We start from the raw sequence: 16,969 nt of genomic DNA, 5'->3' as shown, positions 1-16,969 counted from the left end.
ATACCCTTGTCGCACCATGGTCACACGGTTATGTGCTTTCAGATGCTTGATTTCGAGACCTCAAATTCTAAATCTGAGGTCTCGAAATCAAATTTGATGAAAATTAGTTCTTTCTCAAAAACTACTTCACTTCAGAGGGTGTCGTTTCTCACAATGTTTTTTACTGTCAACCTCTCCCTATTACTCGTTACCAAGTAAGGTTTTGTGCTAATAATTATTTTGAGTAATTACCAATAGTGTCCACTGCCTTTAACTGTCAACAATCCATGACTCGAATAGTGCAAGATGCAAAGGAAAAACATGAATTAATCAACAGTCAATCAACTTGACTTCGTCTGTGGTCTGTGTTTCTTTTGTTTGAAATCTGGTGGGGATTTTATTAGAGAGTGAACCATGTTTGTGGCGTGTTGTTCAATCTGAAAGAAACTGCAACAATTTCTTTTGTAATACGTGAATGTTATCTGGGGTAGAAAAGCTCACACGACATTGGGATCTTACAAACTGAAAATGCATTTACAGCATTTAAACGTTTGATTCTCTTCAAACTACCAAAGTCTATGGATTCTTACAATAATAATTTAAAGGCAGTGGACACTATTGGTAATTACTCAAAATAATTATTAGCATAAAACCTTTATTGGTGACGACGAGTAATGGGGAGTTTTCGAGGAAGAAGTACTTTTCCACGAATTTGAGGTCTCGAAATCAACCATCTAAACGCACACAACTTCGTGTGACAAGGGTGTTTTTTTCTTTCATTATTATCTCGCAAGTTCGATGACCGATTGGGCTCAAATTTTCACAGGTTTGTTATTTTATGCATATGTTAAGATATACCAACTGTGAAGGCTAGTCTTTGACATTAACCAATAGCACCCAACTTAAAATAAATATTCGCTTATTTTAACATTGGGGTTCATAACTCGGAGTGGTTGGAAATGGACACAAGTCCGTCAATTTTGCTTCTTTATTCACCGACATTGTCGAGGCTGTATTTTGATCAGGCTTTCTGAAATTCTAACAAGAACCTCAACGATGAGCTAGATGTCTTAGATGGAAAAAAACATACAAAGCACTTTAAAAGATCTATTTCTGATCTATTATTGTTTTGTTCGCTCAAAATAAATACAAATTTATCAAGGGCAGATTGGTTGTAAAAAAGATTAAATCAAAGAAAAATAGTTTGGTCAGTTCCCCACTTCTCAAACACACCAAATCGTCTGACGTTTCTTTATGAATACTATATTCGTAGGCGGAGCGTCCACTATCCAAGCAGGATAGATTTGACTGTGGTTCTGGCAATTTCATGTCTTCGTCTACAAGTCTCTTATTTGCCTCGATCAGTTTCTGCTACACTCGACAAAAAACATCTCTCATGAACAATCTTTCTCAGACGGAATTGTACATTTATTTAACTACGAAACCATTACTCTTCATAAGTATGCTCATGTAGATATACAAAGACAAAGGGTTCACATCGAAAAACTGCAGTGCAGTTTCTCACAACTTTCGTTGCACTATAACACAAAGAAAGTTCCATTTCGGTAATAGCTATGGTATCTAACAACGGTTTAGATACGGTCATCAACGCCGTTATCGGATGTTCGGCCATTCTCGGAAACGGTTTGGTGATTTTCGTCATGACGGTCAGACGTGATCAGTTCAGCTCCTTCACTAACCGACTTATCCGTCACCAACCCATCATCGACTTCATCTCTGGTTTGGTGTTTCTCCTCGTGACTGGGATCAAACAGAGTTCGCTTTTTGAGGAAGTTGAGGACAATTTCGTGGGTGTTTTTCTTTGTAGGTTCATTCACTCAAACTATTTTGGTAATATTTGAATTGAATTCGAGACCTCGGCTGAGGTCATTCCTGTTCTGGCACAACATGAAGCGTCTATAATTTTGTTAATTTACTTCTGGTGAATCTAATTGATTATTGAACAAGCCGTTGTAAAAGCTGATTGTGACTGTATCGTTTGAGTGAAGTTGACAACAAAATACTGGGTTGACACCGAACAACGTCTTTGCGAGTTTACGTTTATGACGTCACATTTTGCGTTTCCATCGATGCATTCTTTTTGTTTAGACCAGTTTTCTCATTGCATGATAAAATCGGAGGGGGTAAAGGTTGACAATTCTTAAGTCTTAGAGTTTCAATCTTAAAGCCATTGGACCCTTTCGGTACAGACAAAAAAAAGTTCACAGATTTACAAAATAACGGACAGCGGACAGTATTGCATGGCGGACACAATTGCATCTGACACCGGCATCTGACACCGGCACCGTTTCTTTCCTTGTTGGAGTGTTGACCAGTTTAAGAACCAATTTTGTTTAAGTTTAACTGTAGTTTCTTCCATATACCTTTGCAAGTTCTTAAGTCTGCTTTCAATGTCGAGACATCTTATGAGGTTCCGGTTAATAGCAGGAAGCATTTTTTATGAAAGCATACAATGACCCCCCCCCCCCCCCCCCCACTCGCCTTTCATCCTTGGCTTCACTTCGCTTTTTACAATCAGTTGCAAGACAAGAGAATCATACGAATGAAACAATCAAATTTATATTTCATTCAATTATTAGCAATCCGGGCAATATAACCTCCTCTCTTTGATTGACTTCCAATTCCAATGGGACAATCAGAAAGACGTCGAATGTCATGGCTACCTTTATGGGATGCTCAGCCGCTCTTGGAAAAGGCTTGTTCGTGTTTTTCTTGTAGAATCGGACAATAATGCATTAAAACCGTACAGGACACATTTAACTTTTACCTACAAATAGCTGCAGTAAATAATGTGAAGAATGAATGCGAGCGTGCCTATGCTTTATTGTATGATTCAGGTATTTAATGGATACAACCATTAAATATCATTGGGGAATAAAATATAAGACTTAAATCCTAGCCAGGCTTAGAAGTCCGTCATTTTATCTCACGTTCTCTTGGCTGCCGGTTTGAAACACGATATTTCTTAGACAATTTTATGTCAAAGGTTGCTGTGAATTCACTCTGGAATGTTTCCTTTTATAAACATGTTGTGAAAGACACAATAGTTCACAGCGAAAAGTTGCAGAGTTTTTGTCTTTCAAGTTTCTTCTTCGATCTCGTAATGGCATCGAATAATTATTTAGCCACAGCGTTCAATGTTGCTATCGGATGCTCTGCCATTCTCGGAAACAGTTTGGTGATTTTCGTCATGACGGTCAGACGTAAACAGTTCAGCTCCTTCACTAACCGACTTATCCGTCACCAATCCATCATCGACTTCGTCTCTGGTTTGGTGTTTCTCCTCATGACTGGGATCAAACAAACTTCGCTTCTGGAGAACGTGGAGAGAAATTACGTTGGTGTTTTTCTCTGCAGGTTCATTCACTCAAACTTTTTCGTTTGGGGTTAAGATGTGACGTCCACGTACAATCTGGTGGTGATATCGCTTGAGCGTTTTCTTGCCACGTGCTATCCGGTCAAACACAGCAACCACTGCTCACTCTTCAAGATCAAAGTTTCAATGTGTGTTGATTGGATCATCGGTTTCACACATGCAATTTCGTATGTGTTCATATTCACAGCAAAGCAATCAAAGTGTCAGTTTGATCCGTACTTTTTAGGCCATACCAAACTTGAAGATGTCTGCAGCGCTATAAAGTGAGCATGTGTTGTAACGTGTTGCAACATGTTGTTTTGCTATAGCAGCACTATAGCGCTGTAGACATCTTCAAGTTCATGGCAAACATGTAGGCCAAAATGGTTGTAAAAACTAACAAATAATAATACGACACACATCAGTAGATATGACTATAGATCGTAACAACTTTTGAGAAAGTCACCTTTTAATACGTCCACCTAGGAGCAAAAATCTCCATTCTTGTAACTTTTGCTCGACGAGCACGAACGACATGAGTGCATGGACTGAGACGTTAGCAACTTTACACACAGACGCGCGTGCGCACACGCGGGGAAAAACATAACTTGCATGTAAACACCGGATTCTTTTCACAGTTCCTTGTAAGACCTACCAATGCCATGTAAAGTTTCTCTTTACTTCGGTAAATCTTACATAACTTTGGTTAACTGCAATACTTACTCTCAAAACATGTTTAGATTTGTTTACACTACAATTCAGTACATATTTTTGGCAGTGTTTTACTTAAAACCCTTTCGGTAAACAGTATTGTCCAAGGCTCACACTTCGTGTATCACAACTTCTATATAAAATAACACACCTGTGAAAAATTGGGCTTAATCGGTCATCGGAGTCGGGAGAAAATAACGGGAAAACCCACCCTTGTATCCACGCGTTTCGCCGTGTCATGACATGTGTTTAAAGTCACCTGGAAATATAAGTTTTTTTTTCTTTCAAACATAAGAGTATATGCTTACGAACAATAAAACAATGTTTTTAAGTAGTTGTTTGTCACGATTTATATGTTTAAAAAATATATAAAGTTGTTTGGGGGGCTGACTCCGCCTACCCCTTTTGTGACGTCAATCGAGGCAGACTTTGGCTGCAATGCGTATAGTAAACACACGTGCAAAGTACATGTACGTGCAAAGTACAAGTACGTCCAAGTCGTAAGTTGGTACATTTCAAAAAGTGTTTTTCTGCATTCAGCAGCAATACACCTGGTCGGCATTGCCGGGAAAAAAAACAATTTTTTTTTTTTGGAAACGTACAAACTCACGACTCGGTCCGTACATGTACTTTGCAATTGTGTTTACTCTACGCATTACAGGCAAAGTCTGCCTCGATTGACGTCACGAACAGCGCCCTCTCGGGTCGGGGTCTACTCTTAAATTTGTAGATAACATAAGAACTGATTTTTTAAAACCTTAGTTAACTGTTTATTCACATTCCACTCATTAAAACACATATATTAGTGACAAAAGCTTTATTTTGAAAAAAATACCACTTCCAGGTGACTTTAAAATAAATCCGTAATTCTCGTTAACGAGAATTGATATTGTTTAACTGTTTTCTCAAAAAGTAAAGTATTTCATGGACTAATATTTCAAGAGAAGTATTTCACCCTGTAAGTTATTTGTAACTTTGTGATTTTTTTTTCCTGTACCGAAAGGGTCCAATGGCTTTAAGTTAGGTAGTTTCTTACACAACTTTTTTTACATAACATCTTTTTACCATTTGTTTTCTGAGTGTACTTGTGATTAGAATAAAGTCACGTGTGAAAATTTCAGTTGATTGTAAGCTGGGCCAAATTTCCGATGAGAAATTAGCAAACAAAAAAATCACGGTATTTTTATAAAGAACGTCTCATCATCCACGTTTAGTGAGATAAAAAAGTCCAAAATCGCATCACTGTATAGCAGTTTTCCGTTTTTTGTCAATCCGCCATTTTCTAGTACCATACTCCACAGAATGGAGGCCCGTTTTAGTTGACCTATATAAGTAACAAGGAAAACCACACCATCATTTCAATACACATTGTATTGATCATTGTAGGCCTATACTCTTAAAATATGTTTCCAACAATATTAATTAAAAATTAACAAGCGCCTTTTAAAACCCCCAAAGTGCCTATTCTTAGGCAACGCTTCCATTGAAATGTTAGCAATGAACAAAAGGGACTTGAAACACCACCCATTAAAACACTCAAGGATGCATTACGCCCGAAGTGGCGCCACCCAGATTTTATTGTGATGATGACAACAGTGTGAATAGGGTCACTATGGGGGACTACTTCCATCCACACATTAACTCGAGAAAGTATTCACAATGGTCGGTCTCCCGTTTTTCCCAGGTCTCTTTTTTTAAACTAAAAATAAAGTTACTTCCATCGACACACCAAGCTTTTAATTTAACTTGATTTCTAGTTCAACAAAATAACAGTTCTGAGAAAATAAAACGGGAGACCGGCAAATGGGAATACTCTCTCGAGTGTGTTGACACAAAATGCAATTTAACTTTATTTTTTAGTTTAAAATAAAACAGTTCTGGATAAAACGGGATACCCACCATTGTTGTGATTACTTTCTCGAGTTAGTGTTTTGATGGAAGTAGTCCATAAAAAAGCAATTTGACCTTATTTTTAGTTGAAAAAACAGACCTAGGAAAAACACCCGGGTGAACGACAAATGGAACACTTTCTCGAGTTAGTGTTTCCATGGGAGTAGTCCATAAAATTTAATTTGACTCTATTTTTAGCATACATTTCGACAGTTTGAATCTTCAATTGTAAACATCGAAGTACGACTTAGCTCACGTCAGTTCCTTCGAAGGAAAATTTTGAAAATGCTGCCTTCATCCGAAACGTAGTATCTTGTACCTTCTTGTACGACTCTTTAAGAGCACACGAACCATACTTAGTTTTGCTGACGCACGCTACCTCTTATTTGCTATTAACTTTTGCAAAACAAATTAATGCGTCCTTGCAAACTTTAAAACTTTGCCAAACGGGTTTCTTCGGGGCAGAATTAATCAAAAAATATAAATTGAAGCACACTGGTGTGTTTATAACTGCTTCAATTTATATTTTTTGATCAAAAAAATATAAATTGAAGCAGTTATAAATGTTTATAACTGCTTCAATTCATATTTGTTGATTACATTGAAGCAGTTATAAACACACTGGTGTGTTTATAACTGCTTCAATTTATATTTTTTGATTAATTACTGCTTCAATTTATATTTTTTGATTAGTTCTGCCCCGAAGAAACCCGTTTGGCAAAGTTTTGAAGTTTGCAAGGACGCATTAATTTGTTTTGCAAAAGTTAATAACAAAAAAGAGGTAGCGTGCGTCAGCAAAACTAAGTATGGTTCTTTTTTGTCGTGTTTTAAATTGACCTTTATTATATGCTGGGAAGTGCGTTCGACAATAATTCTCAAGGAAACGTTGCATCTGAAAGTAACTATCATTGAATGACTATTTATAACGTATACGTCCAAAAGTGATGTAATTTGATATTGGTCAAAACAATTTGCAGCAGTTCGCTGAAATTATCGAGTTATTTTCAAAACTCGATAAATTTCAGCAACTGCTGCAAATTGCTCAATGATAGTTTCTTACGAGAGAATTATTGTCTAACGCACTTCCCAGCATATAATAAAGGTCAGTTTAAAACCCGAAAAAAAACATAATTCGTTTTGCTGACGCACGCTTCCTCTTAATTGTTACTAACTTTTGCAAAACAAATTAATGCGTCCTTAACTAATAAAAAATATATCAATTGAAGCAGTTATAAACACACTGTGCTTTATAATTGACGCCGAGTCGTATACAAGAAGGTACAAGGATACTACGTTTCGGATGAAGTCAGCATTTTCCAAATTTCCCTTCGAAGGAACTGACGTGAGCTAAGTCGTACTTCGATGTTCAAAGATTCCTATAACGTTCAGTGTTTTGTTTTTTCTGAAATATCATAGGATAAGATTCTGGCTGTCGATATGTATGCTCGATCGACATAACTTGTGAGTTGAATCTGCTAAAATGCTCGTATGACATTCTTTCATCACTGAACAAAACATGACAAGTTTTCCTCTTCCAGTCTTCAATGTCGCTATCGGATGCTCGGCCATCCTCGGAAACGGTTTGGTGATTTTCGTCATGACGGTCAGACGTAAACAGTTCACCTCCTTCACTAACCGACTTATCCGTCACCAGTCCATCATCGACTTCATCTCTAGTTTGGTGTTTCTCCTCATGACTGGGATCAAACAAACTTCGCTTCTGGAGAACGTGGAGAGAAATTCCGTTGGTGTTTTTCTCTGCAGGTTCATTCACTCAAACTTTTTCGTTTGGGGTTTAGGTGTGACGTCCACGTACAATCTGGTGGTGATATCGCTTGAGCGTTTTCTTGCCACGTGCTATCCGGTCAAACACCGAAACCACTGCTCACTCTTCAAGATCAAAGTTTCAATGTGTGTTGCTTGGATCATCGGTTTCACACATGCAATTTCATATGTGTTCATATTCACAGCAATACAATCAAAGTGTCAGTTTGATCCGTACTTTTTAGTCCATACAAAACTGCCAATATTTTGTTCTGAAATTTTAGTTGAGTTTTCGATTCCAATAGTTCTGATATCATTTTCTTACACTCGAATTCTTCTATTGTTGCGACACAAGTTGAGCAATGGCACAGTCAACCAGCAAGCAGACGGTGTATTGAGTAAAGCAAAGCGAAACGTCATACTGACAATGTTAATAGCTGGTATCATGTTTTTCATTTGTTGGACACCATTGGAGATGATGCGGTTTCTTGTTACTCTCGGAATTACACGGGAACCAAACGAGCTGACCAGAACGATTTTGACCGGGTTGGTCATGTGCAACATGAGCGTGAATCCAGTCGTTTATTGCTTCAAATACCAGCATTTCCGTACACAGCTCAAACAACTTGTACGGAGCCGATTTGGTCGAAACCGAGTGCGCCCTGGAGAGGAGTCTAACGGGACCTCCTTAGCCGTATTACCGATACAACAGACTGCAACAGCATCTGTAAGCTAAGAACCGACATCCGACAGCAATTTGGTTTTGGATGCTAGCATTGGTCCATGGTCTCCTTGTCAGATTGTGTAAACGGTTTCTTCATAACAGTTTCTCTTAACCCACACAACTGATCGTATGGTGCGTTGGACACTGATGTTTTTGGATCTAACGGAAAAACTAATACAACTAGAACAACTTGACATTCGAAGACCATTTGACATCACTTTGATGGAGGAAATTCCGTTTTCGGGGTCCAAATCAACTGCATCCTTAAACAGCAATCTGGATTCACAATGGTCGGTCTCCCGTTTTTCCAGAACTAAAAATCAAGTCAAATTGCTTTTTATTATGTGAACCTTGAGCGGACTGCTACGAGTTGCTTTGAATTCACTTTCGGACTACGTTATGGATGTACATGTACATCCAATCACAGTTTCTTTCATTTGAACACACTCTTCCCATCGACAAAAATTAATTCATTTTAATGACGCACGCTACCTCTAACATTGAAAACTTAAGTTTCTTTTGAGCGGAATTCATCGAAGCCGATGAATTGAAGCAATTAATACAATATTGCTTTTTAATTGACATCCAATTTTTCTGTTCTGAAGAGTCTTATGAAAAGGTACAAGGTTGCTACGTTTTGGATATAAAGTCAGCATTTTCTGCATTGGCCGTTAGAGATACTGACGTGAGCTTAGTTGCACATTCGTGTTTGAAGACTCATAACACCCTGCCTTGGTTTTTCGAATACGATAAGGATCGACATTTTCGAAGAGAATGCCGTATACAAGTTAACATGAAACTCATACATGCTCGATCTTGTGAGGTGATCCTGACACTATAAAATATACCACAGTCGTATAAAGTTCTACAATCAGATACTGTTTGAGTTTAAGTAATAGCTGGACTTTAAAATAAAAATGGCAACCGTTCATCTTGCTGCAGCGTTCAACGTCGCTATCGGATGCTCAGCCATTCTTGGAAACGGTTTGGTGATTTTCGTCATGACGGTCAGACGTGAACAGTTCAGTTCCTTCACTAATCGACTTATCCGTCACCAATCCATCATCGACTTCGTCTCCGGTTTGGTGTTTCTTCTTATAACTGGGATCAAACAGAGCTCGCTTCTGGTGAATTTGGAGAGAAACTTCTTTGGTGTGTTTCTCTGTAAGTTAATTGTTTCATATTTATTTGTTTGGGGTGTATGCGTAGCATCCACGTACAATCTGGTGGTGATATCGCTTGAGCGTTTTCTTGCCACGTGCTATCCGGTCAAACACCGCAACTACTGCTCACTCTTCAAGATCAAAGTTTCAATGTGTGTTGCTTGGATCTTCGGTTTCACTTATTCGCTTAGGTTTTTCTTCGTCTACACAATCGATGGGAGTAAGTGCGGCTTTGATCCATCCATTAGTCCTGCTACGTTGAAGATTGTGGTTTGTGTCAGTATTTTCATTGAATATATAATTCCTGTGATCTTCATATCGTTTTCGTACGTTCGAATACTCCTCGTTCTTCGACACAAACTTGACAATGCTAACGCCAATCAGCAAGATGGCGTCTTCAGTAAGGCTAAAAGAAACGTCATCGCCACAATGCTGATATCTGGTTGCATGTTTTTCATTTGCGGGACTCCGATGCAGGCGTTTCGTATACTCTATACCACTGGTGTCCTGACTTCATCAACACCTTCACTAGACTTTTTAAACCAAACATGTTAAACATTAGTCATGTGTAACATGAGCGTGAATCCAGTCGTTTATTGCTTCAAGTATGAGCATTTCCGTACACAGCTCAAGCAACTTGTACGGAGCCGATTTTGTTGGAACCGAGTGCGTCCTGGAGAGGAGTCTACCGATGCGCCATCTTTATCCATTAACCCAACACAGCAGACCGAAACCAGGCCATTGTAAGTTCTTCATTCATCATAATCCAATGTTATCCAAGTAGAGTAAATGACAAGCTCTGCAAGTCGCTGTTGCGTATGATGATTTCCGCAATAGTCACCGTTTTTATGCAAACAAGAACATTGAAGCTGAAGATATCATCTCACTACAAGTTGTTTGTATTGGGTGGGTTCAAACTATTGAGAGAATTATAAAGAGACAATATTCTTCAAAACAGAAAGAATATTTATTTTTCTCATTCACTGCTTGTTTGGTTTCGGCCGAATTGAGACGTTAAAACGTAAAGTCAGCTGTTTGTTCAATTTGTTGATCTACTATATGCCAACATCGTTTTGCGAACAATGAACTGTTGTACCTCTTCCGCACTCCATAGACAAAATGCACTCTATCCAAACATTTGTTGAATGAAAAAGTTTAATCATCATAATGTCAGCTGTTTTTCATACGTAATCTAGTTACGGTAATTGGGTTACATTTTGAACAATGGATTGTTGTACCTCTGTGGTACTCCAAACAATTTGTACACGACCCACGCAAAGCAATTTTAGCACAATCAGAGAAAATAGGATGTATAATGACTACTATAGCGACAGAGGACATTATTATAGTCTTGTGGTTTGAATATGTGCATGTTTTGATAGTTTGTACCCCGGAATTTCTGAAAATGTGTTGTTGAGTTTGATGTAGAAGACAATTAGGCTCTTCATTTTTCGTCTTGTAATGTATTTAACCACTTTGTCGGTAATTTAGTTCGTATCTATGGTTGGTAAAAAAGCACCAGAGTAATTTAAAATGGGCTTATAATCTCACTTTAATAATGGACCGTTTTGTGCACTACATTAGAGAGAAAATCGCGGGCGTAGCCTCTTGAAAAAGCTGTAAATGCCCAAGTTCGAATACTCCTCGTTCTTCGAACATGACAATGCTAACGCCAATCAGCAAGATGGTGTCTTCAGTAAGGCTAAGAGAAACGTCTTAATGACGTTGCTGATCGCTGGTTCTGTGTTTCTCATTTGTTGGACGCCCGTCGAGATGTTTCGTCTACTCTTTGCCATTCATGTCCTGAATTCCTCAACACCTTCTCTTGGATTCTTTTACCAACAGTTATAACATTTGTCATGTGTAACATAAGCGTGAATCCAGTCGTTTGTTGCTTCAAGTACGAGCATTTCCGTGCACAGCTCAAGCAACTTGTACGGAGCCGATTTGGTCGAAACCGAGTGCGTACTGGAGAGGAGTCTACCGATACGCCATCTTTATCAATTAACCCAACACAGCAGACCGAAACCAGACCATTGTAAGATCTTCATTATATGCAGCTTCATCATTTACAATGATACCCAAGTCGAGTGAGTTCCGCAAGTCGATGTTGCGTATCATGATTTCCGCAAAATTCACCGTTTTTATGCAACAAGATCTCTGAAATTGAGAATATCACCTCTACAAGTTGTTTGCAAGGTGAGTCTATACTAATTGAGAGAATTAAAAAGAGTCGATTCTTCAAAACTGTAAGAATATCTCATTTCTCATTAAGTCCTTGTTTGGTTTCGGCCGAATTGAGACGTTATAAACATCAAGTCCGCCGTTTGTTCGTTACGTGTCATCGATCTATTATGACATCATCGTTTTGCGAAAAATGAACTAATGTAGGCCTACCTCTTTCGCACTCCATACACAAATGTGCACTCTATACTACAGTGAATTATTAGAGGTAGAATAAAAATGTTAATTAACATTATGTCCGCTGTTTTTTATACATAATTTTAGTTAAAGACAGTTGACACTATTTGGTAAAACTACATTGCTTCAGAGGGATTCGTTTCTCACAACGTGTTATCCTTTCAACAGCTCCCCATTACTCGTTACCAAGTAAGGTTTTATGATATTAATTACCAATAGTGTCCACTGTCTTTAATGTAATTGGCTAACACGACGAAAACGACTCATTGAACAATGGATTAATGTACCCCTTTGGTACTTTAAACAGTATGTACACACTACAAACCAAAAGCAATTTTAGCACAATCAGAGAAAAGAGGCTGTATATATAACAATTGGCTTTTTATTTTTCGTCTAGAAAATGTTTTCAACCACTTTGCCAAGGCATTTATTCGGCAGTATTTATATTCAGTTTAAAAAGCACAAGAGATTCGTTTGAAAAAACCGTATAGATCAGGCTTTAATATCGGATCGTTTGGTCCACTATGTGAATATTATGTGTCTGCATTATTTTTTGTTAGATGTTTACTCACAGATAATTGTAAATAATTGGGGTTTAATTTGGTTCATTTGTAGTAATAGGTAACACGACGCGAATTAATACTTGATGTCATGATCACGTGACTTTATATCTGAGCCTGAGAAATCAAGTGACAAATTCACCCAACTTTAGCAATAATTATTGAAATTGAGTGTTCTTGGATGACATTTCTAGTCAAATCAAGTCTTCATTACCGCCCTAAAATCAAAACGAGGAGGAAGTGTCTCTTCATAAGAACACCCCCACAAGAGGGCGGTCTACAAATAGACACATGTTGCAACGTAGTGCATCACGTTAATCTTACCTAGCAACATACTTTTAAAAACATTGACAATTCTCTCAGCCTCAGATAGCACATTGTGTATAAAAGTGTTATTTTTTCACAGTTGTAGTTTGTTTGCATAAGTAAGTCTGCTGCCACCTAGTGTCAACGAATTTCTGACATAAGGTACTCTCTTTGCTCAGCCCAAACTGGCCTAGACATATTCTATTACGTCACACTTCGAGGCTCGTGAAAACCGCCAGAGACTGGCCTCCAGCCGTCGGGTATCTCCACGTTTCACCTATACATTAATTTTCAGAGAGATAATTCTTACATGCAAGTGCATTGCATGTACATGCATGTACTGTGATTATACACATTGTGTACACAGCATGCAGACGACCGAAAATTAAGCTTTCCATATCTGTGTTTTGCATGGTCTGTGACGTCACTGCATATTAGTCACTGCATTGTATCCAATGGAATTACTGGCTCTGAATAGAAAGTACCTGTCTTGATCCGTGCGGATAAAGACATGGGCCCAGTCTAAGCCCAAACTAGCCTGGACATCAATACGTCACACTTCGAGGCTCGTGAAAAACGCCATAGAGTGGCCTCTAGCGTTGGTCAATCCCCGTCGATCTTCACATTTCACCAAGATTCATAATATGCAGACGACAGCAATATGCAGCTGCCAAAGCTCACTTCGGACCCATCAGAACACAGATATAAGCTTACGTCACTGCACGTTTAATCAATGAAATCATAGCATCAAATGAAATCAATTGCTGGTTCTGAAAAGGAAGTCCCCGTATTTATCCTTTCGTCGGGCCTTTGGATGGGGCGCTTGGACGGTGTGAGGGCGCTCTTTAACACGGACTTTGCGCTCACGGCTCATTACAGTTAAAATCTTTACAGGGTGCACCGTAAAGGTATAATTTAGCGGTAAGCAATGTAAAGGATGATCTCGTTGCTCACTAGTAAACATGATGAATCAAGATATATTTTTGCACACTCAGACCAACTGAGTAGACAGCAACAAGAAACTCACAGTTCTGACTTACCGACTCAGAAATTGATAATAATATGGTGTTTGACAAAGGAAAATAAACTAAATGGACATGCCTTTTCACTGCCCTATGCCTTAAATAAGGTTCATATTTATCACATGTATTATAGTGCTAAAGGCACTGGACACTATTGGTGATTACTCAAAACGATTGTTATCATAAAAACGTACAAGGTAACGAGCAAAATATAGAGCTGTTGATAGTATAAACATTGTGAGAAACGGCTCCCTCTGAGGTAACGTAGTTTTTGAGAAAGAGGTACTTTCTTACTCAAATAATAAAATACTTTAGCCTGGAGTTTTTTATCATGCATCTGAAAGCTATGCAACAAGGATGTGCTTTGTTTGCATTATTTTTTTTGCAAGTTCGATTACCAATTGAGGCAAAATACACAGGTTTGTTACTTGATGCAATGTTAGGATACACAAAGCGAGCATTGGTCTCTGACAGACATTTACCTTACGTGTCCAATGCATGTAATACTCAGCTGTAGCTGTATAAACATTTCAAATGGTCAAAATACTAAACAAACTAAACAATTGACTTTTTGCACAAAATGAAACAGCTATTCCGTCAATTTACTTCATGTTCCGATTCTACAAAGTATATTTTTTTGTGAAAACTTGCCGAAACTATTCATTCACGAAGTTCTATATGATAAAGTTAAAAAGTTTCAAAAATTTACAGTAAAATTTTGTAAGCCCTTTCGTAAGCATTCGCAAGCATTCGTAACATTCGCTAGCAATCGCTTCATTTGTTTGAAATTGTTAGTAAGCTCAGTCGCGACGTGCGCAACGTTCGTTGCCTATTTGTAAGGCATTGGCTAGCATTGTCAAGCGTTGGTAAAGCATTCATCATATATTTTTAAGGAGAGGTCGAGAGACGACCGAGGGGTGACCAAGATGAAAAGATTCACCGTCCAATCGCAACTGTTTGGCGAATTCACCGCGAAGGCAAACAATTTTATTCGCAGTAATTTATTCCTAATCGCAAGGATATTCGCCACATTTTGATTGAGTGATCTTCGAAAAGAGGTGGAGAATGACTAGTGAACGTTCCGAAATTGTTGCCAACGCTTGTGAAAAACGGCGAATGTTGCGAAGTTTGAGCGATTGTCAAATAATTGATAATTCCATTCGTAAGCCCATTCGCTAGCATATTTTCCCCAGTGTGAGAGTAGCATAAGACCTCGTTATTAATGTTCTATAATGGAGACCTTCGCAACAACTTTCTCTCAAGCTACGAATTTTGATAACCAAAGGTGTCCAGCAGTGTCTTTAACGCAGAGTGTGTGTGTGTGTGTGGGGGGGGGGGGGGGGCTTCTTTAGTAATCACTTTTCATTTTCCGAGTCGGGTAATTGGCAATTTGAGTATGGCAGCAAGCAAATCTGTGGATATTGACATATATAGGAGTTTGTAGAAATAGAAACGTTGACGTAAATGAGGGGGACATGAAGTATTGAAACTCAAAACTGTACTCGATCAGGAAAACAAAAACTGTTTCCAAGACAACCAGTTATTGACGTATGAAGAAAAACACTATCATGCTGGCTTTCTTGCGTTTAAATCAGCCGACGACACCTTCAATACTTCTTCTCGCGTATGTCGAGAAAAAAAAACGTTTTAAATTCAGAGGCTTGGGCATGGAGACAGGCGATAAATAAAATATGGACATGAATATGAGGCTAAACTTTTCCTTTTTGTTTTGTTTCTGTCCTGTATTAAGGCATCGCTCCTCAAGCTCTGCTTTTCGGCGTTTGCCCCCATTATGACCATTCTGTATGCCTCTTTTGTAAGTTTAGTTGATACATAATATTTGTCTTTCTGTGAAATTTTTCTAAAATCTTTATTCCCAACAGCGCCGTCTTTCGTTGGACCAAACAGAGCGCTGTTGGGAATTCCCCAAAAAGTTCGCGCCATATGATTTTTACAAATTGTAAACTTTGATTTATTGTAATTTAATGCCAGATGACGCCATTGTGACGTAATTGAGTCTGTGGTGTCTTTATACTAAGGTTCAACTATCTGTTGAGTTTTAATGTCAAATCAATCTCAATCTTGAGTTATTCCGTAGATAAGCTCGAAAGTTGTTTTCTGATGAACAAAAAACGAAGGCCAGGTCGTTACCCGACCCGAAACTTAAAATCGTACGACTTTGGCTTTAACTTTTCAAATGTTGCCCAAGTCTTTATCTATCCGATGCCTAAGTATGAACATCATAGCTTTTATATTCGGTGAGATACAGTAACAAGCAAAATGGTAATTTGTTCAACTTTAAAAACCTTGTCATGACGTCATCAATGACGTCATCATTCCAAAAAAGTGGCGGTTTCATCTACTCACTATTGCCTATGTACATACTTTTGTTTAAATTTGCTGGAGAAGGTTCAGAGAAAGAACGAGAGAAAAAACCCAGGACAATAACAATAGTTAGCCGAACACCTAATAGCAATAGTTGTTCGGCTGTTAGCCGAACACCTAAAAACAGAACAATAGCAATAGTTGTTCGGCTGTTAGCCGAACACCTAAAAACAGAACAATAGCAACAGTTGTTCGGCTGTTAGCCGAACACCTGAAAACAGAACAATAGCAATAGTTGTTCGGCTGTTAGCCGAACACCTAAAAACAGAACAATAGCAATAGTTGTCCGGCTGTTGGCCGAACACCTAAAAACAGAACAATAGCAATAGTTGTTCGGCTGTTAGCCGAACGCCTAAAAACAGAACAATAGCAATAGTTGTTCGGCTGTTAGCCGAACACCTAAAAACAGAACAATAGCAATAGTTGTTCGGCTGTTCAGCTAAAAACATAACAACAACAATAGTTGTCGGCTGTTAGCCAAACACCTATAAAAGAAGAAGAAGAATTATTAAGAAAAACTCAAACAAAAACGAACAAAAATAAGAGGTGTTACGTGCTGAATGCCCGAACACCTAAAACCTAAAAAAAAACAAAAAAAAACGAACAAACACAAGAGGTTGACATTGTGAGTTAGAGCAAGGCAGACGATTCTGAGTCATGGTGAATTT

General features: G+C 38.3%; 1 protein-coding gene across 1 annotated transcript; it reads left to right on the top strand.

Annotated features, from left to right (window-relative positions):
* The first annotated feature begins 1,553 nt into the window (after positions 1 to 1,553).
* LOC117288103 lies at positions 1,554 to 8,456 on the top strand. The gene is made up of 3 exons (XM_033768803.1): positions 1,554 to 1,803; positions 7,495 to 7,700; positions 8,076 to 8,456. Exons 1-3 carry the CDS (start codon positions 1,554 to 1,556, stop codon positions 8,454 to 8,456), a joined length of 837 nt encoding a protein of 278 aa, XP_033624694.1.
* The last annotated feature ends 8,513 nt before the right edge of the window (positions 8,457 to 16,969 follow it).

The sequence above is a fragment of the Asterias rubens genome, chromosome 3 (assembly GCF_902459465.1).
Source record: "Asterias rubens chromosome 3, eAstRub1.3, whole genome shotgun sequence".
In the NCBI taxonomy this organism is placed as follows: Eukaryota; Metazoa; Echinodermata; class Asteroidea; order Forcipulatida; family Asteriidae; genus Asterias; species Asterias rubens.
Note: the sequence above shows the minus strand (reverse complement) of the source record. Positions and strands in the feature narration are given on the sequence as shown.

Bases quoted from the DNA above. Each gene is read 5' to 3' on its own strand.
- LOC117288103 (XM_033768803.1), top strand. From the start codon at position 1,554: ATGGTATCTAACAACGGTTTAGATACGGTCATCAACGCCGTTATCGGA. The intron at 1,804-7,494 runs GTAGGTTCATTC...TTCCTCTTCCAG, and splicing joins TTTCGTGGGTGTTTTTCTTT to TCTTCAATGTCGCTATCGGA. The intron at 7,701-8,075 runs GTTGGTGTTTTT...TTGCGACACAAG, and splicing joins AGAACGTGGAGAGAAATTCC to TTGAGCAATGGCACAGTCAA.